Below are 26,022 nucleotides of genomic sequence, written 5' to 3' on the forward strand. Positions count from 1 at the left end.
ACGAGCTGAGAACCAAACTGATGGACGTCCAGTTAGAACTTCAGCAGGAGAAGAACAAGGTGAAAACCTCAACAGACAGACACTGCCTGCCTCCCTGCCTGCCTCCCTGCCTGCCTCCCTGCCTGCCTCCCTCCCTCCCAGTTTTCCCGATGTAGATTAGACATGCGTGTGCCATGACTGTGTCAGCCTACATCAACAAATGCACCGAGGACGTCAGCACCACTAAGAATATCATCACCCGGGGCAACCAACGACCCTGGATGACTGAGGAGGTACGTCAAACGCTACGAGCGCGGAACTCTGCCTTCAAGTCTGGCGACAAGGAGACACTGAGGACAGCGAGAGCCAACTTGAACCGTGCCATCAGGATAGCGAAGCGAGACCGCAGTCGAAAATTTCAGGATCGTTTCCACGACGTCAAAAACATCAGGAGTATGTGGCAAGGCATACGGGCGATTACAGACTACAACTCACCCTCCCCCCCCCGGTGGGTGTAGTTGATGCTGACTTTCTAAATGGTCTAAATAACTTCTTTGGGAGGTTCGAGGCACTAAACGGCACTCCAGCAGTTAAAACTGTCCCCCATCAGGAAGAGGAGGTACTCTGCCTTGACTCCGCCGATGTGTTGAAGACCCTGAGGAGAGTCAACCCCTGTGAGGCCCCTGGCCCCGACAACATTCCTGGGCGTGTGTTCAGGGAATGTGCAAGTCATCTGGCTGGGGTCATCACAGACATTTTTAACACCTCGCTGGGCCAAGCCACAGTGCCGGCGTGCTTTAAGACTGCCTCCATCATTCCGGTGCCGAAGAAACCTCAAATCACCTCATTTAATGATTACCGGCCTGTTGCACTGACTCCGGTTATGATGAAGTGCTTCGAAAGGCTGCTTAAAGGTCACATCGTTTCCAGACTCCCCCTATTATTTGACCCGTTCCAGTTTGCCGACCGGCAAAACCGCTCCACTCAGGACGCCATCTCCTCCGTTCTTCACCTGAGCCTGGCTCACCTGGAGGAGAAGAACACCCATGTGCGGAGGCTGTTCCTGGACTTCAGCTCAGCGTTTAACACCATCATCCCACAGCATCTGGTAGGAAAATTGGAACACCTGGGCTTCAACACCCCCCTTCGCAACTGGCTGCTAGACTTCCTCACCAACAGACCTCAGTCAGTCCGGGTCGGACAGAACACCTCTGATGTCATCACCCTCAGCACAGGCTCCCTTCAGGGCTGCGTCCTGAGCCCCCTGCTGTGCACCCTGATGACACACGACTGCGTCCTCAGGTTCACCACCAATCACATCGTGAAGTCAGCAGACGACACAACGGTGGTGGGGCTCATCAGAGACAACAACGACCTGGACTACAGAGAGGAGGTGGAGCAGCTGGTGGGCTGGTGCAGAGAAAACAGCCTGATCCTGAATGAGGAGAAGATGAAGGAGATCATCGTCGACTTCAGGAAAAAACAGCCTCACCACGCTCCACTGATCATCAACAGCTCAGCTGTGGAGGTGGTCAGCACCACCAAATTCCTGGGGGTCCACATCACAGAAGACCTCACCTGGACTATGAACACTACGGCACTGGTCAAGAGGGCACAGAAGCGCTTGTACTTCCTGCGGAGGATGAGGAGAGCCCACCTGCCCCCACCCATCATGAGGACGTTCTACAGGAGCACCATAGAGAGCATTCTGACAAGCTGTCTCTCTGTGTGGTGTGGAGGCTGCACCGCCTCCGATTGGAAGAACGTGAGGAGAGTGGTGAGGACAGCAGAGAGGATCATAGGGGCTCCTCTTCCCTCCATTCAGGACATTTCATCTCAGCGCTGCATGTCCCGTGCCCGTAACATCATCAATGACCCATCACACCCCCACCATGGACTGTTCTCCCTGCTGCCCTCTGGGAAGAGGTTTGCAGCATCCGCTGCAGGTCCACCAGGTTCTGCAACAGCTTTTTCCCTGCTGTCATCAGACTGTTGAACACTAGAACTGTTGAGCTCTAAACTGAACTCTGCATCACACATTCACAGAACTGTACTTTATGACACTACGGACCTCTATCTTGCACTATCTCGCACTACCAACTTTACTGAACTTGTATAAACCCTTTAAATAGAAGTTTAATACATGGTTTAGCATTCCTCTGCACACTCTTGAATACTGTTTTGCCTACTTGCACTATTGCATAATTATCACTGCTGCACTTTATACTTATTTTTAATATATATATATATATATATATAGTATATATGTATATATATATATTTTCATAGGATATGTTACTTCTATTCAACTGCAATATCACTACTTTGTTGTAAGACGTATGCAACGGAATTTCGTTTTGTATGCACCATGTGCAGACAAGATGACAATAAAGTTTGTCTAAGTCTAAGTCATGTCAGGTCAGCTGTCTGGAGAGAGAGAGAAGTCAGGACCTGCGGGCGGAGCACCACCGTGCCACCGCCGCCATGACGGAACTCAAAAGCAAACTCCATGAGGAGAAGCAGAAAGAGTTAGCCATTACCAGGGAGACATTACTGCGGCAGCATGAAATGGAGCTGATGAGAGTGATCAAAATCAAAGATGGAGAGATCCAGCGACTGAATGCCTTGGTCCTCAGCCTGAGGGACGGCTCCATGGACAAGGTGATCCGCTCTATCCGTGTCTGACTATCCGCACGCCACGTCGGGCTTCGATGCGGCCGCTACCGTATTGTGTAGCTTGTCCCCAGTAAGCGTCGCGGCGCTCCGTTGCGGTCTCAACGGCCCGGTGTGGCGCAATGTCTGCTCAGGTGAGGAGGGGGGGCGCTTTGCTGGCGGAGGTGGAGGAGACGCGGCGGTGTCGGGAGACCGAGCGGTGTCGCCTCCACCAGGAGCGCGGAAGAAGCCCTGGCAGCGGCCCAGCAGGCCTGGCAGTCCCGAGCGGCCGAGCTCCGATCGGCTCATCACCAGCATCGGGAGGAGCTGAGCCGAACCAAGAGAGACTGCGAGAGGGAGATCCGCCGACTGGTAGGACTGATCAGATGCGCGGTGCGTGGCTATGTTCCCAATTTCGTTGTATACCTGCAGTGCAATGACACCTAAGGCATTCTATTCTATTCTATTTCACAAGAAGAAAATGTCCGGTTGCTCGCTTCGCTTTTGTCACAGCAAAGGTGTTCTAGTCGATTCAAGAAAAAAATTGGCCGGTTGCTCTCTTTGTTTTTGTCACAATTCTGGCAAATGAGTTTGCCCGCCTGCCTGAGCGCTCCCCGTTTGTACATCCAGACGGATGAGATCAAGCTGAAAGACAGAGCGGTTAGTGTTTTGGATGAAGCCCTGGGGCCGGCCACGTCCACCGCCTTCAGCTGCAGACTCAGGCTGCCGAGCAGCAGATCGCTGCCCTGAGGGATTCCCAAAGGGCGGGCCTAAACTACCCTGGAAGTGGGGTCAACGCCGCTACTAGCAATCCTCTTCATTGCGTAAGCCACCTCATCACACACTTGCAGTACGCATGACTTAGTTCGTTGCTGGAGGAAGGTAGCACAAAAACAGTTTTGAACTTTGAACGAGTGCTTGTGTGTGTGTGTTGCGGGGCGTTTTCAGTCTCAGGAGGATCGGGACACGCGACGGTTTCATCTGAAAATCGCTGAGCTCAGCGCAGTCATCAGGAAACTGGAGGATCGAAACGCCCTGCTTTCTGAAGAGCGCAATGAACTGGTAATTTATTGACGGCACGCTTGAAGGTTTGCGCTACGTTTGATGCGCGCCATCCAGCGAGGCACCCATTGCGCTTGCTTATTAGTTGAGCGGCGCGGCGAGTCGGTTGCCTGGTAGATGTCTTTTATTGGGAGCCAAAGCCACGATTCCGTTCAAACCGATGCAAAAGGAATGGATACGTTCTGGCCCGCGTGTTGTGCGTCTTTCACATCCCGCACTTCATGCTTGCAGCTAAAGCGACTGAGAGAAACAGAAAGCCAGTTTCTGCCACTCCTGTACAAAAACAAACGCCTGAGCAGGAAGAATGAAGAACTCTCGCTGGTGCTGTGTCGCCTTGAAAACAAAGTGCGCTTTGTCACCCAGGAGAACGAGGAGATGGCAAGCTTGGTAAGTCGACGCGGACAACGGCGGCGTGCCAACAGAGTCCACTGCATTTGTGTTCCACAGAGAAGGCCTAGTTCGCTCAATGACCTGGACCGCGGTTGCGGCCAGCAGGACGGTGAAATGGAGTTCCTTCAAGTTGTGGAGCAGCGGCACATCATCGACGACTTGTCCAAGGTCTTCAGGCAGGCGACTCGGTGCACGTACGGCAGCGCCGCGCTCGCTCGCTGTCGCCAGGAAACCTTTTCCGTCCAAAGCTTGGCCGGCGGCCGCCATCCAAAAAATTGGCCCCTTAAATTCCGACCTTTCAAGCAGGAGCATTGTGCGCACGCGTTTGAACACGCTTTAGACTTGTTTTGCCGTTTTCAGCAGCTCAAAGCTCCCGTTTTGTCAGCGCCTTTGCCACTCGCTGTGCGCTGAAAACGACGGACTTGCCCGGCTGCTCAGCCCGTCAACCATGAGCCGCGAGCGCGACGTCATTGTCCGTAGGCAGCTAGTGGCAAAATGCACCCTGTTAGAGTTGCGCTCGCTCCAACTTATTTTGCAAGAACCACACGGGAGACAAGTAAGTTCTTTTGGACACCTGCAGGTGGAGAGTCCATCCGTTGTACGAATGAAGTCTGACTCTCGGCTCCTGCACGAGCATTTTAATTAAGAGAAACAGGGTGGGTGTAAGAGTGGATTGAATAGAGGAAGCCCTTGACCTCTAGTCAAAACATAGCAAGGGGTGTTTTACGACTTTGTGTAGGAAGGGATAAGCGATAGGGATAAATAAGGGATAAATAATATTATTTATTACAGGTCGCAGTCAAAGTCAAAGCAACACAATGATACGATAAAGATAATCTGGAAAACCCTGACACACCCTGTAGTTGTCACTTTTGGAAAAGACGAGCGTCCCTCCAATCATCGCCGGTGACGTGTTTTTCAGGCTCTGGAGACAGGAGCTCATGTCAGAAATGTCATTGTGAGTCGCGTTTGTTTCTGCGCCGGAGCCGTTCGTTCCCTTTGCATCCAAAGAATCTCAAAGGCGGATTATTTGTGTCGACAGGAGAGAGATTTGCTGCTACGATACCGACGTTGAGAATCTCTGAGGAGGAACAAAGCGTGAGGTCCTGCAAGGTGAGTCTGTTTGTTTGCGGCTGCTTGGTGTTGCGCAAGATGAAATGGCCTTTTTCTCGCTATCGTTCCTCTCGTCGATTCAACCTGAGGTGTCGCTTCAGTTTGTTCAGAGAGATGTTTGCTTCCGCGCCCGCAGGTCATCGAAACATTTTACGGCTACGACGAAGACGTGTTGGTGGACTCGGACGGATCGTCCTTGTCTTTTCACACCGACAGAACCCCCGACACGGAACCCGAAGAGGTAGCCCGCCATTTCTGCCAGCGTATTGGCACCAAACATTCCTCTTCAGCCTGGAATCGGACTCGTCTTTGCGTCGCGGGTGCTTTGTCGCCGGTCTGACTGATTCTGGTACTAGTGCTGTGTTGCATTGGTGTGTGCATGAAGAGGCGGAGCTTCGCTACCGCCAGCTGACGCAAGAATATCAAGCGCTGCAACGAGCCTACGCTCTGCTAGCCCAGACCAGCGAAAGGGGACTACGACGCCGAGAAGGAGATCAAGGTGGCGCCCCTTCCCGCAACCCCCGGCCGGGTCGCAGCCTCCCCGTTCTCACCCAGCCTCGGGTGTTCTCTGGTCTGAAAGGAGGAGGAGGAGCCTCCCTCCTCCTCCTTTCAGACCAGAGAAAAGCTGATGGTAGAAATGGGTCACTATCAAAGCAGAGTAGCAGATCTGGAGTCAGCGCTGAAGCAACAAGGACAGGTAAGCTCATCAATGAGCACACCTTTTTCTCAGACAAAATAGCTACATTCTTCAGTCACTCATCCGTCTGGCATTACTGGACCAACCCCCCCCCCCCCCCCCCCCCCGAACGTGGCTGGGAAAATGCGGAGAAAAGCAAATGTCATTTTCCAGTCAACCAAAGAATTTGTGGATGAAAATGACACAACATTCCAAAGCTGTCCACGCGTTTGTCTCTTCTAGAATGTCAAGTGGGTGGAGGAGAAGCAGCTGCTGCGTCAGAGCAATCAGCAGTTGGCCGAAAAGGTGACGGAAAGAAAGGCGCTGGGCGGAGTCGCTTGGCGTCACACCTGTCGGGAAGCCCCGCAGATGAGGTCTGACTGTCTTTTCAGGTCAGGCGGATGGAGGCGGAAGAAGCGCGTCTGAAAGAGCACATCCAGGATATCCGAGACCAAAACGAACTGCTTGAGTTCCGCATCCTGGAGCTGGAGGTAGGAAGACTCGCACAAGCGTGTTGAGGCCAGAGATGTGACGGACGGACGGACGGACGGACGGACGCATGCCTCTGCCTTTCAGGAGAGGGAGTGGCGCTCCCCCGTCTTGAAGTTTCTGCAAGTCCGTTTCCCAGACGGCCTCAGCCCTTTGCAGATCTACTGCGAGGCCGAGGGCGTGAGCGTACGTAAGGCGTCCCTCGCAACCCTAACCTTAACCCGAGGTCCCAGAACACCTTACATTGCTCCTTGCGCCTTTCCCCCGGACATCGTCATCAGTGATCTGATGAAGAAGCTGGACATCCTGGGCTATAACGCCGTAAGTGTATGTCGAACTCCTTATGTTCGCACTCCACGAGACTCGGCGGCTCAAATGTGACTTTTGGAAGGCTTTGCGCTGAAAGAAGCTTGTTGACGCTGTGCCTTTGGGCTCTTGCAGAATCTCACCAACGAGGAGCAGGTGGTCGTGATTCACGCCAGGACCCTTCTCACCCTAGCCGAGAAGGTAACGCGCACGTCCACGCACGCTCTCGCATTCTGCTTATGTGACAGCCGCCTTTCCTCAGTGGTTAGAATACATCAAAGTGACCAAGTCAGCACTTCAACAGAAGATGTTGGACATTGAAAGTGAGAAGGTAGACAGACACGCGACATCAGCCAAGGGGAACTCCGGCAATGTGCCCCAACAATTCTGACCTTGAGCTGTGCTAGGATATGTTCTGCAAGCAGAAGGGCTACCTGGATGAAGAGTTGGACTTCAGGAAGTGTTCCATGGACCAGGCTCATAAGGTAAGCCGCCCTCAAATCTCCCGCCGGACCACTGATGGACGAGGATTGCGGCCCAGAGGATCCTGGAGCTGGAGGCCATGTTGTACGAGGCGCTACCGCAGCGGGACTGCCCCGCCACGGACGGCGAAAAAGCCAGCCACGCTGGCGTGAATGACGTGCTGACGGCGGATCAGAGAGAAGAGCTTAGGAGCGCCGTGGACCAATGGAAGCGAGCCCTGATGTGCGAGTTGAGGGAGCGCGACGCTTGCATCCTCCAAGAGAGAATGGATCTGCTGCACAGCGCGCAACAGGTAAGGGCCCAAAGCCAGCCCGGCACTTACTTGCACGCTTACTGGCTTTTGAATGCCACTTTCCATTTGTCCGTCCTAGAGGAACAAAGAGCTGAAAGAATTCATCGAAGCTCAGAAGAGACAAATCAAACAATTGGAGGAGAAGTTTCTGTTTCTCTTTCTATTCTTCTCCTTGGCCTTCATTCTGTGGCCCTAACACCAGCTGGTGAGTGAGCTCCAGCGGCACCGCACTCGACACCTCCGATACACTGCCAGCCGGTCTCAGACGTTGGCAGACGCTCCGATGCCAACGTATACCCCCCGCCACGGTGACAGAGGCACCGCGTCACACCGGCGCTCATCCAATCAGAAGGCAGGAAAAGCAAATTCACATGCAGGGCACTTTTGAACCAGAAGAGAGCGCCACAAAAAACGGTTGTTGCCCCAAACGCGCACTAAAAAGGGTCAGAATAACAAGAGTCCCACTGGCCAGCCGGGGCCACCCGTCCAGCTGTTTCTTCAGGGGGGAAAAAAATTGGAGTCACCGGTGAGTACATTTTGCATTTAGCTCTGCTTTTCTGCTTCTGTCTTCAAGTGTGTGGCATCCTGCGATCAAAGAGTCAGCCAACCAACCCCAAAGCGGTTGACCTCAACGTCCCACCACCATGCCTACCAGAGCAGGTGACGTGATGCTTTGGACATCCTTCCGTCTCAGATGCCCAAAAGTACTCTTTGCCACATCTGCGGCAATACGGTGTCTTTTCAAAGGTGCAAATAAATCCAGCGTGGGCGGAACACACACGTCTTCGGTTTTTCCCGCTTTGTTTGTGTGACAGCTGTTGTGAAAATTTTATACAAATAAAGTTGTATAGTACAGGTTTGGCCAAGCCGCAACTCCCGAACCGCATGCGGCTCTTTTATGTTCATATCAACATTTGTGTGTGTGTGTGTGTGTGTGGGGGGGGGGGGTGGGGGGGGGGTGTTGGCTTCACTTGAGTTCAATTTGGTATTTTGGTCAAAAGCGCATGTGGTGAAATTCCACAAAGTAGGATGGGCAAACACATTTCTTTAAACTATGAGTGTCAATTGGGCTCTCGAAATGGCAGGGAAAAGATGCACAGCAAAACGAAAATACGTAGATGAACACAGGACGTTTTAATCAGAGTGGGAAAGTTTCTATTTTTTGTTGAACGTGATGGCAAACCATTCTGCCTGATATGTCAGACCTCAGCGCATTTCAAAGATTCAAATCTTCAGCGCCATGCACTTCAGCTCACTCCATGCTAACATTGATCAGGCGTCGAACCCGCATCATCATGCTTAAGAGGTGGCCATGCTAACCAGTGCGCCATTATGTCAACGCATAATAACTAAGTCTACTGGTCAAAACAGCGGTTACTATATGACGTCGCTACGTCGTGGTCACGTGACGCAGACAAGACGTCAATGGACGTGGGCAGAGTTAACTTGTTTAAAAGGGAGTAGGCAGAAGAAATATTTAATTTATTTAAATCTATTTTGAGTGCACACCATTATGCCAATGCATAACAACTGTAAATCTACTAAACAAAACAGCGGTTGCTATATGACATCTGCCACGTCGTGGTCACGTGACATACGTGACGTCGATGGGCGTAACTTTCGCCGGAATTCAAATCCGCGGGGAGAGTTAACTTGTTTAAAAGAGAGTGGGCAGAAGAATTATTTAATTTATTTAAATCTATTTGGTGTGTGCGCCATTATGTCAATGCATAACAACTGTAAGTCTACTAAACAAAACAGCGGTTGCTATTTGACGTCTGCCACGTCGTGGTCACGTGACGCGGACGTGACGTCGACGCCTACTTTACATCCTACCGATCACAGGACTCCTCGGCTGCATAACCGTGCCCCCTTCCCAACCAATCGGATTTGCTATACGCGAAAACGACGCCAATGGAAAGAGCTTCCGCCCAAATTTAAATCCGTGGGCGTGGCTCGCAGCAGGAAGTAGGAAAATGGCGGCGATGTTGTCAAAGACACAGCGGATGGTAACATACGACTAACAAGAGAAATATTTTTATTTTCTGCTTGCAACTGGACCGTCCAGAGCGTACACGGTAAGTACAACTCATCGTTTTTAAAAAGAAGTACTTTTGTTGCCCTGAAAAGCGAGTGAGCGTGGCGTTTGTGGGGGACGTCGAATTTCGACGATTCTTTCTGGTCAACGGTTGTAAATGATTGTGTTGATTAAAAAAGAAAACTTGATGTAACTCTACTTTTAACTGCCGTTTCAGATAGATTTGGAATTGCATCACATCCAATTTTGCCTAGAGCGTACACGGTAAGTAACACTCGTTGTGTTTAAGGAGATTTACGTTTGTAATAGCAGAAGTGTAGCCGCGTTGCGTTGTACGTGTGAATGTTGGTCCGGGCGAAATGTTAATGTTTAATTTCATTCCTTTAGGTTCCACGGTGTTTGTTGGCTGCAAGTTTTCCACTGCAAGAAGAGGCTCATATCATTGACCAGGAGCGAGCTACAATGGTGAGTAGCCATAACATTTATGTTAAACACTTCCTATTTCATGTCTAACAGTACTTGATTTAACAAATAACCATAAATAAATACAGTGTGGGCACTGAAGTTAACATATGTGATTATACTGCCTAATCTGTCACCGAGTAGATTGTTGCAAAGTAATATAAGATCCAAAGTTGTAATTCAGAATAGTTTTCAAAAGAAGGCCATTAGAATTATATACAAGTCTGATTACCCTGAACAAGCTATTAATTAAATCACAAATTCTTCAATTCAAAGATTTGGTAGATTATCAGACAAATAATGTCTAACAGTAATTGATTTAACACATCACGATAAGTAGATTGAGTGTGGGCACTCTCAAGTTAACATATGTGATTATACTGCCTAATCTGTTACAGAGTATGTTGTTGCCAAGTAATGTAGAATAGATCCAAAGTAGTAATCCAGAATAGTTTTGAAGAGGCCATTAGAATGATAAACAAATCTGATTACCTTGAACATAATAACAAGCTAAGTGTTTAATATGTCCTATGAAGTCAAAATTGGGCACCATCATGTGGTGAAATTTGGAATTGCATCACATCCAATTTTGCCTGGGAACAAACAGATTACATAAATCTTAGTTTTGAATAAGCCACTCCTTCTCAAACAAGTAAACTCTGCCCATTTTGCGCAGTAGATGTTCTGTTAATATCTAGTATTTATACAAAGTCATAATTTAAATTGCTTTCAACCTTCATTCATCGGTTCAACCAACATTACTCGCTCTTATTACCAACTTGTATTGATTTAACTAAGCGTTTAATACTTCCTATCAGGTCTCAAATCGAGATTTGGCAAAATACAATTTCAGCAAATCCAATTTTGCCAGGGAACAAAAATAGATTAAATAAACTAAATAAGTCCTCTTCCCATTAAATAAATCAGAAAAGTCTGTCTTGTAACCAGTCCTCTTCAAACAAGTAAAGTCTGCCCATTTTGTGCCGTAGATTTTGTGTCTATGCCTAGTATTTAAACAAAATCATAATTTAAACGACTTCTTTCCTTCATTCACTTTGGAAATTTGGAATTGCAGCAAATCGAATTTTGGCAGGGAACAAAAATAGATCAATTAAACTAAATAAGTCTTCTTCCCATTAAATAAATTAAAAAAGTCTGTCTTGTAACCAGTCCTTTTCAAACAAGTAAAGTCTGCCCATTTTGTGCCGTCGATTTTGTGTTAATGCCTAGTATTTATACAAAATCATAATTTAAAGGACTTCATTCCTTCATTCACTTTGGAAATTTGGAATTGCAGCACATCAAATTTTGCCTGGGAAGAAAAGTAGATTAAATAAATTTAATAAGTCTTACTACTTCCCATTAAATAAATTAAATACGTCTTACTTGTTCCCACTCCTTTTCAAAACAGTAGTTTAAAACGAGGGCCCTTCACTCAATCTTTAACCTCAACCCCGCACGTTGTGTTGTATCTGTGAATGTTGGTTGTGGCCAAATGATAGTTTTCTTTCATTCGTTTAGGTTCCAAGAAAACTTGATGTAACTCTACTTTTAACTGCCGTTTCAGATAAGCGGGTATTACGTCGCAGTCAAATGCCGCGGATATGACGTAATTGCCCGAACCTCCGCCAAAATTCAAATCTGTTGGCGCGATGGCCGTGAGCCACTGAGCAGCGACGATTATCAACAGAAATATCTTTATTTTCTGCTTGCAACTGGACCGTCTAGAGCGTACACGGTAAGTAACACTCATTGTGTTTAAGGAGATTTACGTTTGTAATAGCAGAAGTGTAGCCGCGTTGCGTTGTACGTGTGAAAATTGGTCGAGGCGAAATGTTAATGTTTAATTTCATTCCTTTAGGTTCCACGGTGTTTGTTGGCTGCAAGTTTTCCACTGCAAGAAGAGGCTCGTATCATTGACCAGGAGCGAGCTACAATGGTGAGTAGCCATAACATTTATGTTAAACACTTCCTATTTCATGTCTAACAGTACTTGATTTAACAAATAACCATAAATAAATACAGTGTGGGCACTGAAGTTAACATATGTGATTATACTGCCTAATCTGTCACGGAGTAGATTGTTGCAAAGTAATATAAGATCCAAAGTTGTAATTCAGAATAGTTTTCAAAAGAAGGCCATTAGAATTATATACAAGTCTGATTACCCTGAACAAGCTATTAATTAAATCACAAATTCTTCAATTCAAAGATTTGGTAGATTATCAGACAAATAATGTCTAACAGTAATTGATTTAACACATCACGATAAGTAGATTGAGTGTGGGCACTCTCAAGTTAACATATGTAATTATACTGCCTAATCTGTTACAGAGTATGTTGTTGCCAAGTAATGTAGAATAGATCCAAAGTAGTAATCCAGAATAGTTTTGAAGAGGCCATTAGAATGATAAACAAATCTGATTACCTTGAACATAATAACAAGCTAAGTGTTTAATATGTCCTATGAAGTCAAAATTGGGCACCATCATGTGGTGAAATTTGGAATTGCATCACATCCAATTTTGCCTGGGAACAAACAGATTACATAAATCTTAGTTTTGAATAAGCCACTCCTTCTCAAACAAGTAAACTCTGCCCATTTTGCGCAGTAGATGTTCTGTTAATATCTAGTATTTATACAAAGTCATAATTTAAATTGCTTTCAACCTTCATTCATCGGTTCAACCAACATTACTCGCTCTTATTACCAACTTGTATTGATTTAACTAAGCGTTTAATACTTCCTATCAGGTCTCAAATCGAGATTTGGCAAAATACAATTTCAGCAAATCCAATTTTGCCAGGGAACAAAAATAGATTAAATAAACTAAATAAGTCCTCTTCCCATTAAATAAATCAGAAAAGTCTGTCTTGTAACCAGTCCTCTTCAAACAAGTAAAGTCTGCCCATTTTGTGCCGTAGATTTTGTGTCTATGCCTAGTATTTAAACAAAATCATAATTTAAACGACTTCTTTCCTTCATTCACTTTGGAAATTTGGAATTGCAGCAAATCGAATTTTGGCAGGGAACAAAAATAGATCAATTAAACTAAATAAGTCTTCTTCCCATTAAATAAATTAAAAAAGTCTGTCTTGTAACCAGTCCTTTTCAAACAAGTAAAGTCTGCCCATTTTGTGCCGTCGATTTTGTGTTAATGCCTAGTATTTATACAAAATCATAATTTAAAGGACTTCATTCCTTCATTCACTTTGGAAATTTGGAATTGCAGCACATCAAATTTTGCCTGGGAAGAAAAGTAGATTAAATAAATTTAATAAGTCTTACTACTTCCCATTAAATAAATTAAATACGTCTTACTTGTTCCCACTCCTTTTCAAAACAGTAGTTTAAAACGAGGGCCCTTCACTCAATCTTTAACCCCAACCCCGCACGTTGTGTTGTATCTGTGAATGTTGGTTGTGGCCAAATGATAGTTTTCTTTCATTCGTTTAGGTTCCAAGAAAACTTGATGTAACTCTACTTTTAACTGCCGTTTCAGATAAGCGGGTATTACGTCGCAGTCATGTGCCGTGGATATGACGTAATTGCCCGAACCTCCGCCAAAATTCAAATCTGTTGGCGCGATGGCCGTGAGCCACTGAGCAGCGACGATTATCAACAGAAATATCTTTATTTTCTGCTTGCAACTGGACCGTCTAGAGCGTACACGGTAAGTAACACTCATTGTGTTTAAGGAGATTTACGTTTGTAATAGCAGAAGTGTAGCCGCGTTGCGTTGTACGTGTGAAAATTGGTCGAGGCGAAATGTTAATGTTTAATTTCATTCCTTTAGGTTCCACGGTGTTTGTTGGCTGCAAGTTTTCCACTGCAAGAAGAGGCTCGTATCATTGACCAGGAGCGAGCTACAATGGTGAGTAGCCATAACATTTATGTTAAACACTTCCTATTTCATGTCTAACAGTACTTGATTTAACAAATAACCATAAATAAATACAGTGTGGGCACTGAAGTTAACATATGTGATTATACTGCCTAATCTGTCACGGAGTAGATTGTTGCAAAGTAATATAAGATCCAAAGTTGTAATTCAGAATAGTTTTCAAAAGAAGGCCATTAGAATTATATACAAGTCTGATTACCCTGAACAAGCTATTAATTAAATCACAAATTCTTCAATTCAAAGATTTGGTAGATTATCAGACAAATAATGTCTAACAGTAATTGATTTAACACATCACGATAAGTAGATTGAGTGTGGGCACTCTCAAGTTAACATATGTGATTATACTGCCTAATCTGTTACAGAGTATGTTGTTGCCAAGTAATGTAGAATAGATCCAAAGTAGTAATCCAGAATAGTTTTGAAGAGGCCATTAGAATGATAAACAAATCTGATTACCTTGAACATAATAACAAGCTAAGTGTTTAATATGTCCTATGAAGTCAAAATTGGGCACCATCATGTGGTGAAATTTGGAATTGCATCACATCCAATTTTGCCTGGGAACAAACAGATTACATAAATCTTAGTTTTGAATAAGCCACTCCTTCTCAAACAAGTAAACTCTGCCCATTTTGCGCAGTAGATGTTCTGTTAATATCTAGTATTTATACAAAGTCATAATTTAAATTGCTTTCAACCTTCATTCATCGGTTCAACCAACATTACTCGCTCTTATTACCAACTTGTATTGATTTAACTAAGCGTTTAATACTTCCTATCAGGTCTCAAATCGAGATTTGGCAAAATACAATTTCAGCAAATCCAATTTTGCCAGGGAACAAAAATAGATTAAATAAACTAAATAAGTCCTCTTCCCATTAAATAAATCAGAAAAGTCTGTCTTGTAACCAGTCCTCTTCAAACAAGTAAAGTCTGCCCATTTTGTGCCGTAGATTTTGTGTCTATGCCTAGTATTTAAACAAAATCATAATTTAAACGACTTCTTTCCTTCATTCACTTTGGAAATTTGGAATTGCAGCAAATCGAATTTTGGCAGGGAACAAAAATAGATCAATTAAACTAAATAAGTCTTCTTCCCATTAAATAAATTAAAAAAGTCTGTCTTGTAACCAGTCCTTTTCAAACAAGTAAAGTCTGCCCATTTTGTGCCGTCGATTTTGTGTTAATGCCTAGTATTTATACAAAATCATAATTTAAAGGACTTCATTCCTTCATTCACTTTGGAAATTTGGAATTGCAGCACATCAAATTTTGCCTGGGAAGAAAAGTAGATTAAATAAATTTAATAAGTCTTACTACTTCCCATTAAATAAATTAAATACGTCTTACTTGTTCCCACTCCTTTTCAAAACAGTAGTTTAAAACGAGGGCCCTTCACTCAATCTTTAACCTCAACCCCGCACGTTGTGTTGTATCTGTGAATGTTGGTTGTGGCCAAATGATAGTTTTCTTTCATTCGTTTAGGTTCCAAGAAAACTTGATGTAACTCTACTTTTAACTGCCGTTTCAGATAAGCGGGTATTACGTCGCAGTCAAATGCCGCGGATATGACGTAATTGCCCGAACCTCCGCCAAAATTCAAATCTGTTGGCGCGATGGCCGTGAGCCACTGAGCAGCGACGATTATCAACAGAAATATCTTTATTTTCTGCTTGCAACTGGACCGTCTAGAGCGTACACGGTAAGTAACACTCATTGTGTTTAAGGAGATTTACGTTTGTAATAGCAGAAGTGTAGCCGCGTTGCGTTGTACGTGTGAAAATTGGTCGAGGCGAAATGTTAATGTTTAATTTCATTCCTTTAGGTTCCACGGTGTTTGTTGGCTGCAAGTTTTCCACTGCAAGAAGAGGCTCGTATCATTGACCAGGAGCGAGCTACAATGGTGAGTAGCCATAACATTTATGTTAAACACTTCCTATTTCATGTCTAACAGTACTTGATTTAACAAATAACCATAAATAAATACAGTGTGGGCACTGAAGTTAACATATGTGATTATACTGCCTAATCTGTCACGGAGTAGATTGTTGCAAAGTAATATAAGATCCAAAGTTGTAATTCAGAATAGTTTTCAAAAGAAGGCCATTAGAATTATATACAAGTCTGATTACCCTGAACAAGCTATTAATTAAATCACAAATTCTTCAATTCAAAGATTTGGTAGATTATCAGACAAATAATGTCTAACAGTAATTGATTTAACACATCACGATAAGTAGATTGAGTGTGGGCACTCTCAAGTTAACATATGTGATTATACTGCCTAATCTGTTACAGAGTATGTTGTTGCCAAGTAATGTAGAATAGATCCAAAGTAGTAATCCAGAATAGTTTTGAAGAGGCCATTAGAATGATAAACAAATCTGATTACCTTGAACATAATAACAAGCTAAGTGTTTAATATGTCCTATGAAGTCAAAATTGGGCACCATCATGTGGTGAAATTTGGAATTGCATCACATCCAATTTTGCCTGGGAACAAACAGATTACATAAATCTTAGTTTTGAATAAGCCACTCCTTCTCAAACAAGTAAACTCTGCCCATTTTGCGCAGTAGATGTTCTGTTAATATCTAGTATTTATACAAAGTCATAATTTAAATTGCTTTCAACCTTCATTCATCGGTTCAACCAACATTACTCGCTCTTATTACCAACTTGTATTGATTTAACTAAGCGTTTAATACTTCCTATCAGGTCTCAAATCGAGATTTGGCAAAATACAATTTCAGCAAATCCAATTTTGCCAGGGAACAAAAATAGATTAAATAAACTAAATAAGTCCTCTTCCCATTAAATAAATCAGAAAAGTCTGTCTTGTAACCAGTCCTCTTCAAACAAGTAAAGTCTGCCCATTTTGTGCCGTAGATTTTGTGTCTATGCCTAGTATTTAAACAAAATCATAATTTAAACGACTTCTTTCCTTCATTCACTTTGGAAATTTGGAATTGCAGCAAATCGAATTTTGGCAGGGAACAAAAATAGATCAATTAAACTAAATAAGTCTTCTTCCCATTAAATAAATTAAAAAAGTCTGTCTTGTAACCAGTCCTTTTCAAACAAGTAAAGTCTGCCCATTTTGTGCCGTCGATTTTGTGTTAATGCCTAGTATTTATACAAAATCATAATTTAAAGGACTTCATTCCTTCATTCACTTTGGAAATTTGGAATTGCAGCACATCAAATTTTGCCTGGGAAGAAAAGTAGATTAAATAAATTTAATAAGTCTTACTACTTCCCATTAAATAAATTAAATACGTCTTACTTGTTCCCACTCCTTTTCAAAACAGTAGTTTAAAACGAGGGCCCTTCACTCAATCTTTAACCCCAACCCCGCACGTTGTGTTGTATCTGTGAATGTTGGTTGTGGCCAAATGATAGTTTTCTTTCATTCGTTTAGGTTCCAAGAAAACTTGATGTAACTCTACTTTTAACTGCCGTTTCAGATAAGCGGGTATTACGTCGCAGTCATGTGCCGTGGATATGACGTAATTGCCCGAACCTCCGCCAAAATTCAAATCTGTTGGCGCGATGGCCGTGAGCCACTGAGCAGCGACGATTATCAACAGAAATATCTTTATTTTCTGCTTGCAACTGGACCGTCTAGAGCGTACACGGTAAGTAACACTCATTGTGTTTAAGGAGATTTACGTTTGTAATAGCAGAAGTGTAGCCGCGTTGCGTTGTACGTGTGAAAATTGGTCGAGGCGAAATGTTAATGTTTAATTTCATTCCTTTAGGTTCCACGGTGTTTGTTGGCTGCAAGTTTTCCACTGCAAGAAGAGGCTCGTATCATTGACCAGGAGCGAGCTACAATGGTGAGTAGCCATAACATTTATGTTAAACACTTCCTATTTCATGTCTAACAGTACTTGATTTAACAAATAACCATAAATAAATACAGTGTGGGCACTGAAGTTAACATATGTGATTATACTGCCTAATCTGTCACGGAGTAGATTGTTGCAAAGTAATATAAGATCCAAAGTTGTAATTCAGAATAGTTTTCAAAAGAAGGCCATTAGAATTATATACAAGTCTGATTACCCTGAACAAGCTATTAATTAAATCACAAATTCTTCAATTCAAAGATTTGGTAGATTATCAGACAAATAATGTCTAACAGTAATTGATTTAACACATCACGATAAGTAGATTGAGTGTGGGCACTCTCAAGTTAACATATGTGATTATACTGCCTAATCTGTTACAGAGTATGTTGTTGCCAAGTAATGTAGAATAGATCCAAAGTAGTAATCCAGAATAGTTTTGAAGAGGCCATTAGAATGATAAACAAATCTGATTACCTTGAACATAATATAACAAGCTAAGTGTTTAATATGTCCTATGAAGTCAAAATTGGGCACCATCATGTGGTGAAATTTGGAATTGCATCACATCCAATTTTGCCTGGGAACAAACAGATTACATAAATCTTAGTTTTGAATAAGCCACTCCTTCTCAAACAAGTAAACTCTGCCCATTTTGCGCAGTAGATGTTCTGTTAATATCTAGTATTTATACAAAGTCATAATTTAAATTGCTTTCAACCTTCATTCATCGGTTCAACCAACATTACTCGCTCTTATTACCAACTTGTATTGATTTAACTAAGCGTTTAATACTTCCTATCAGGTCTCAAATCGAGATTTGGCAAAATACAATTTCAGCAAATCCAATTTTGCCAGGGAACAAAAATAGATTAAATAAACTAAATAAGTCCTCTTCCCATTAAATAAATCAGAAAAGTCTGTCTTGTAACCAGTCCTCTTCAAACAAGTAAAGTCTGCCCATTTTGTGCCGTAGATTTTGTGTCTATGCCTAGTATTTAAACAAAATCATAATTTAAACGACTTCTTTCCTTCATTCACTTTGGAAATTTGGAATTGCAGCAAATCGAATTTTAGCAGGGAACAAAAATAGATCAATTAAACTAAATAAGTCTTCTTCCCATTAAATAAATTAAAAAAGTCTGTCTTGTAACCAGTCCTTTTCAAACAAGTAAAGTCTGCCCATTTTGTGCCGTCGATTTTGTGTTAATGCCTAGTATTTATACAAAATCATAATTTAAAGGACTTCATTCCTTCATTCACTTTGGAAATTTGGAATTGCAGCACATCAAATTTTGCCTGGGAAGAAAAGTAGATTAAATAAATTTAATAAGTCTTACTACTTCCCATTAAATAAATTAAATACGTCTTACTTGTTCCCACTCCTTTTCAAAACAGTAGTTTAAAACGAGGGCCCTTCACTCAATCTTTAACCTCAACCCCGCACGTTGTGTTGTATCTGTGAATGTTGGTTGTGGCCAAATGATAGTTTTCTTTCATTCGTTTAGGTTCCAAGAAAACTTGATGTAACTCTACTTTTAACTGCCGTTTCAGATAAGCGGGTATTACGTCGCAGTCAAATGCCGCGGATATGACGTAATTGCCCGAACCTCCGCCAAAATTCAAATCTGTTGGCGCGATGGCCGTGAGCCACTGAGCAGCGACGATTATCAACAGAAATATCTTTATTTTCTGCTTGCAACTGGACCGTCTAGAGCGTACACGGTAAGTGACACTCATTGTGTTTAAGGAGATTTACGTTTGTAATAGCAGAAGTGTAGCCGCGTTGCGTTGTACGTGTGAAAATTGGTCGAGGCGAAATGTTAATGTTTAATTTCATTCCTTTAGGTTCCACGGTGTTTGTTGGCTGCAAGTTTTCCACTGCAAGAAGAGGCTCGTATCATTGACCAGGAGCGAGCTACAATGGTGAGTAGCCATAACATTTATGTTAAACACTTCCTATTTCATGTCTAACAGTACTTGATTTAACAAATAACCATAAATAAATACAGTGTGGGCACTGAAGTTAACATATGTGATTATACTGCCTAATCTGTCACGGAGTAGATTGTTGCAAAGTAATATAAGATCCAAAGTTGTAATTCAGAATAGTTTTCAAAAGAAGGCCATTAGAATTATATACAAGTCTGATTACCCTGAACAAGCTATTAATTAAATCACAAATTCTTCAATTCAAAGATTTGGTAGATTATCAGACAAATAATGTCTAACAGTAATTGATTTAACACATCACGATAAGTAGATTGAGTGTGGGCACTCTCAAGTTAACATATGTGATTATACTGCCTAATCTGTTACAGAGTATGTTGTTGCCAAGTAATGTAGAATAGATCCAAAGTAGTAATCCAGAATAGTTTTGAAGAGGCCATTAGAATGATAAACAAATCTGATTACCTTGAACATAATAACAAGCTAAGTGTTTAATATGTCCTATGAAGTCAAAATTGGGCACCATCATGTGGTGAAATTTGGAATTGCATCACATCCAATTTTGCCTGGGAACAAACAGATTACATAAATCTTAGTTTTGAATAAGCCACTCCTTCTCAAACAAGTAAACTCTGCCCATTTTGCGCAGTAGATGTTCTGTTAATATCTAGTATTTATACAAAGTCATAATTTAAATTGCTTTCAACCTTCATTCATCGGTTCAACCAACATTACTCGCTCTTATTACCAACTTGTATTGATTTAACTAAGCGTTTAATACTTCCTATCAGGTCTCAAATCGAGATTTGGCAAAATACAATTTCAGCAAATCCAATTTTGCCAGGGAACAAAAATAGATTAAATAAACTAAATAAGTCCTCTTCCCATTAAATAAATCAGAAAAGTCTGTCTTGTAACCAGTCCTCTTCAAACAAGTAAAGTCTGCCCATTTTGTGCCGTAGATTTTGTGTCTATGCCTAGTATTTAAACAAAATCATAATTTAAACGACTTCTTTCCTTCATTCACTTTGGAAATTTGGAATTGCAGCAAATCGAATTTTGGCAGGGAACAAAAATAGATCAATTAAACTAAATAAGTCTTCTTCCCATTAAATAAATTAAAAAAGTCTGTCTTGTAACCAGTCCTTTTCAAACAAGTAAAGTCTGCCCATTTTGTGCCGTCGATTTTGTGTTAATGCCTAGTATTTATACAAAATCATAATTTAAAGGACTTCATTCCTTCATTCACTTTGGAAATTTGGAATTGCAGCACATCAAATTTTGCCTGGGAAGAAAAGTAGATTAAATAAATTTAATAAGTCTTACTACTTCCCATTAAATAAATTAAATACGTCTTACTTGTTCCCACTCCTTTTCAAAACAGTAGTTTAAAACGAGGGCCCTTCACTCAATCTTTAACCCCAACCCCGCACGTTGTGTTGTATCTGTGAATGTTGGTTGTGGCCAAATGATAGTTTTCTTTCATTCGTTTAGGTTCCAAGAAAACTTGATGTAACTCTACTTTTAACTGCCGTTTCAGATAAGCGGGTATTACGTCGCAGTCATGTGCCGTGGATATGACGTAATTGCCCGAACCTCCGCCAAAATTCAAATCTGTTGGCGCGATGGCCGTGAGCCACTGAGCAGCGACGATTATCAACAGAAATATCTTTATTTTCTGCTTGCAACTGGACCGTCTAGAGCGTACACGGTAAGTAACACTCATTGTGTTTAAGGAGATTTACGTTTGTAATAGCAGAAGTGTAGCCGCGTTGCGTTGTACGTGTGAAAATTGGTCGAGGCGAAATGTTAATGTTTAATTTCATTCCTTTAGGTTCCACGGTGTTTGTTGGCTGCAAGTTTTCCACTGCAAGAAGAGGCTCGTATCATTGACCAGGAGCGAGCTACAATGGTGAGTAGCCATAACATTTATGTTAAACACTTCCTATTTCATGTCTAACAGTACTTGATTTAACAAATAACCATAAATAAATACAGTGTGGGCACTGAAGTTAACATATGTGATTATACTGCCTAATCTGTCACGGAGTAGATTGTTGCAAAGTAATATAAGATCCAAAGTTGTAATTCAGAATAGTTTTCAAAAGAAGGCCATTAGAATTATATACAAGTCTGATTACCCTTAACATAACAACAAGCTATTAATTAAATCACAAATTCTTCAATTCAAAGATTTGGTAGATTATCAGACAAATAATGTCTAACAGTAATTGATTTAACACATCACGATAAGTAGATTGAGTGTGGGCACTCTCAAGTTAACAGATATGATTATACTGCCTAATCTGTTACAGAGTATGTTGTTGCCAAGTAATGTAGAATAGATCCAAAGTAGTAATCCAGAATAGTTTTGAAGAGGCCATTAGAATAATAAACAAATCTGATTACCTTGAACATAATAACAAGCTAAGTGTTTAATATGTCCTATGAAGTCAAAATTGGGCACCATCATGTGGTGAAATTTGGAATTGCATCACATCCAATTTTGCCTGGGAACAAACAGATTAAATAAATCTTAGTTTTGAATAAGCCACTCCTTCTCAAACAAGTAAACTCTGCCCATTTCGCGCAGTAGATGTTCTGTTAATATCTAGTATTTATACAAAGTCATAATTTAAATTGCTTTCAACCTTCATTCATCGGTTCAACCAACATTACTCGCTCTTATTACCAACTTGTATTGATTTAACTAAGCGTTTAATACTTCCTATCAGGTCTCAAGGCAAGATTTGGCAAAATACAATTTCAGCAAATCCAATTTTGCCAGGGAACAAAAATAGATTAAATAAACTAAATAAGTCTTCTTCCCATTAAATAAATCAGAAAAGTCTGTCTTGTAACCAGTCCTCTTCAAACAAGTAAAGTCTGCCCATTTTGTGCCGTAGATTTTGTGTCTATGCCTAGTATTTAAACAAAATCATAATTTAAACGACTTCTTTCCTTCATTCACTTTGGAAATTTGGAATTGCAGCAAATCGAATTTTGCCAGGGAACAAAAATAGATCAATTAAACTAAATAAGTCTTCTTCCCATTAAATAAATTAAAAAAGTCTGTCTTGTAACCAGTCCTTTTCAAACAAGTAAAGTCTGCCCATTTTGTGCCGTCGATTTTGTGTTAATGCCTAGTATTTATACAAAATCATAATTTAAAGGACTTCATTCCTTCATTCACTTTGGAAATTTGGAATTGCAGCACATCAAATTTTGCCTGGGAAGAAAAGTAGATTAAATAAATTTAATAAGTCTTACTACTTCCCATTAAATAAATTAAATACGTCTTACTTGTTCCCACTCCTTTACAAAAAAGTAGTTTAAAACGAGGTCCCTTCACTCAACCTTTAACCCTATTTATTCACCTTCTAGGCTAAGTGTTAAAGGCTAAGTGTTAAAGGCTAAGTGTTAAAGGCTAAGTGCCAGAGGCTAGGCGCCAGAGGCGAGTTTTTGTGGGCTGAAGTTTTAGTGGGGTTAGTGTGAATACAATCCAAAAGAATACAACAGAATACAATACAATAGAATATAATACATAGATTAAATTCAATAGCTCTTACTACTTCCCATTAAATAAATTAAATACGTCTTACTTGTTCCCAATCCTTTTCAAAAAAGTAGTTTAAAACGAGGGCCCTTCACTCAACCTTTAACCTCAACCCCGCACGTCACATTGTGTTGTATCTGTGAATGTTGGTTGTGGCCAAATGATAGTTTTCTTTCATTCGTTTAGGTTCCACGGTGTTTGTTGGCTATGTTTTCCACTGTCAGAAGGATGAAAATACAAAGTACAACGCTTGGACGTGGGCGAAGACGTCACCGGTGAGTCCTTCCTTCCTATTTATTTACCTTCTAGATGCTAGAGGCTAAGTGTTAGAGGCTAAGTGTTAGAGGCTAAGTGTTAAACACAATACGAACAACACAACGATACTGCACTGAACAACACGATACCGCACTGAGAAACACGATACCGCACTGAACAACACGATACCGCACTGAACAACACCATGCCGCACTGAACACCATGCCACACTGAACAACACCATCCCGCACTGAACAACACCATGCCGCACTAAACAACACCATGCCGCACTGAACAACACCATGCCTCACTGAACGACACCATGCCGCACTAAAAGACACCATGCCGCACTGAACGACACCATGCCGCACTGAAAGACACCATCCCGCACTGAACACCATGCCGCACTGAACAACACCATCCTGCACTGAACAACACCATGCCGCACTGAACAACATTATGCCGCACTGAACATTATGCCGCACTGAACAACACCATGCCGCACTGAACAACACCATGCCGCACTGAACAACATTATGCCGCACTGAACAACACCATGCCGCACTGAACAACACCATGCCGCACTGAACAACACCATGCCGCACTGAACAACATTATGCCGCACTGAAAAACACCATGCCGCACTGAACAACACCATCCTGCACTGAACAACACCATTCCGCATTGAACACCATGCCGCACTGAACAACACCATCCCGCACTGAACAACACCATCCCGCACTGAACAACACCATGCCGCACTGAACAACATTATGCCGCACTGAACAACATTATGCCGCACTGAACAACACCATGCCGCACTGAACAACACCATGCCGCACTGAACAACACCATGCCGCACTGAACAACATTATAACGCACTGAACAACACCATCCCGCACTGAACAACACCATGCCGCACTAAACAACATTATGCCGCACTGAACAACATTATGCCGAAATGAACAACACCATGCCGCACTGAACAACACCATGCCGCACTGAACAACACCATCCTGCACTGAACAACACCATCCCGCACTGAACAACACCATGCCGCACTGAACAACACCATGCCGCACTGAACAACACCATGCCGCAATGAACAACACCATCCCGCACTGAACAACATTATGCCGCACTGAACAACATTATGCCGCACTGAACAACACCATGCCGCACTGAACAACACCATGCCGCACTGAACAACACCATCCTGCACTGAACAACACCATCCCGCACTGAACAACACCATGCCGCACTGAACAACATTATGGCGCACTGAACAACATTATGCCGCACTGAACAACACCATGCCGCACTGAACAACACCATGCCGCACTGAACAACACCATGCCGCAATGAACAACACCATCCCGCACTGAACAACACCATGCCGCACTGAACAACACCATGCCGCACTGAACGACACCATCCTGCACTGAACAACACCATGCCGCACTGAACAACACCATTCCGCACTGAACAACACCATGCCGCACTGAACATTACGCTGCACTGAACAACACCATGCCGCACTGAACAACACCATGCCGCACTGAACAACACCATGCCGCATTGAACAACACCATGCCGCATTGAACAACACCATGCCGCACTGAACAACACCATCCTGCACTGAACAACACCATGCCGCATTGAACAACACCATGCCGCACTGAACAACACCATCCTGCACTGAACAACACCATGCCGCACTGAACAACACCATCCCGCATTGAACAACACCATCCTGCACTGAACAACACCATCCTGCACTGAACAACACCATCCCGCACTGAACAACACCATGCCGCATTGAACAACACCATCCTGCACTGAACAACACCATCCTGCACTGAACAACACCATGCCGCACTGAACAACACCATGCCGCACTGAACAACACCATGCCGCACTGAACAACACCATGCCGCACTGAACAACATTATGCCGCACTGAACAACATTATGTCGCACTGAACAACACCATGCCGCACTGAACAACACCATGCCGCACTGAACAACATTATGCCGCACTGAAAAACACCATGCCGCACTGAACAACACCATCCCGCACTGAACAACACCATGCCGCATTGAACAACACCATGCCGCACTGAACAACACCATGCTGCACTGAACAACATTATGCTGCACTGAACAACACGATCCTGCATTGAACAACACCATGCCGCACTGAACAACACCATCCTGCACTGAACAACACCATCCTGCACTGAACAACACCACCCCGCACTGAACAACACGATCCCGCATTGAACACCATCCCGCACTGAACAACACCATGCCGCACTGAACAACACCATTCCGCACTGAACAACACCATGCCGCACTGAAAAACACCATGCCGCACTGAACAACACCATGCCGCACTGAACAACACCATGCCGCACTGAACAACATTATGCCGCACTGAACAACACCATGCCGCACTGAACAACACCATCCCGCACTGAACAACACCATGCCGCATTGAACAACACCATGCCGCACTGAACAACACCATCCTGCACTGAACAACACCATCCCGCACTAAA

General features: G+C 42.9%; 1 protein-coding gene across 1 annotated transcript; it reads left to right on the top strand.

The window, feature by feature from the left end:
* The first annotated feature begins 5,828 nt into the window (after positions 1-5,828).
* LOC148378005 (janus kinase and microtubule-interacting protein 3-like) lies at positions 5,829-8,027 on the top strand. Its single transcript, XM_088368053.1, has 8 exons — positions 5,829-5,893; positions 6,116-6,178; positions 6,265-6,363; positions 6,449-6,682; positions 6,803-6,868; positions 6,930-6,998; positions 7,075-7,442; positions 7,522-8,027. The coding sequence occupies exons 1-7, from the start codon at positions 5,834-5,836 to the stop codon at positions 7,300-7,302; spliced, it is 819 nt and encodes a 272-aa protein (XP_088224179.1). The 5' UTR covers positions 5,829-5,833; the 3' UTR covers positions 7,303-7,442; positions 7,522-8,027.
* Positions 8,028-26,022: the final 17,995 nt, after the last annotated feature.

The sequence above is a fragment of the Syngnathus floridae genome, unplaced genomic scaffold (genome assembly GCF_059516105.1).
Source record: "Syngnathus floridae isolate MCC-2025c unplaced genomic scaffold, RoL_Sflo_1.0 HiC_scaffold_69, whole genome shotgun sequence".
NCBI classification, from domain to species: Eukaryota; Metazoa; Chordata; class Actinopteri; order Syngnathiformes; family Syngnathidae; genus Syngnathus; species Syngnathus floridae.

What these genes read in the sequence shown, in the direction of transcription:
- LOC148378005 (XM_088368053.1), top strand. Translation starts at nt 5,834, where the DNA reads ATGGGTCACTATCAAAGCAGAGTAGCAGATCTGGAGTCAGCGCTGAAG. An exon ending in TTCTCACCCTAGCCGAGAAG is followed by an intron (nt 6,869 to 6,929) that starts GTAACGCGCACG and finishes GCCTTTCCTCAG; the next exon opens with TGGTTAGAATACATCAAAGT. An exon ending in TGGACATTGAAAGTGAGAAG is followed by an intron (nt 6,999 to 7,074) that starts GTAGACAGACAC and finishes GAGCTGTGCTAG; the next exon opens with GATATGTTCTGCAAGCAGAA.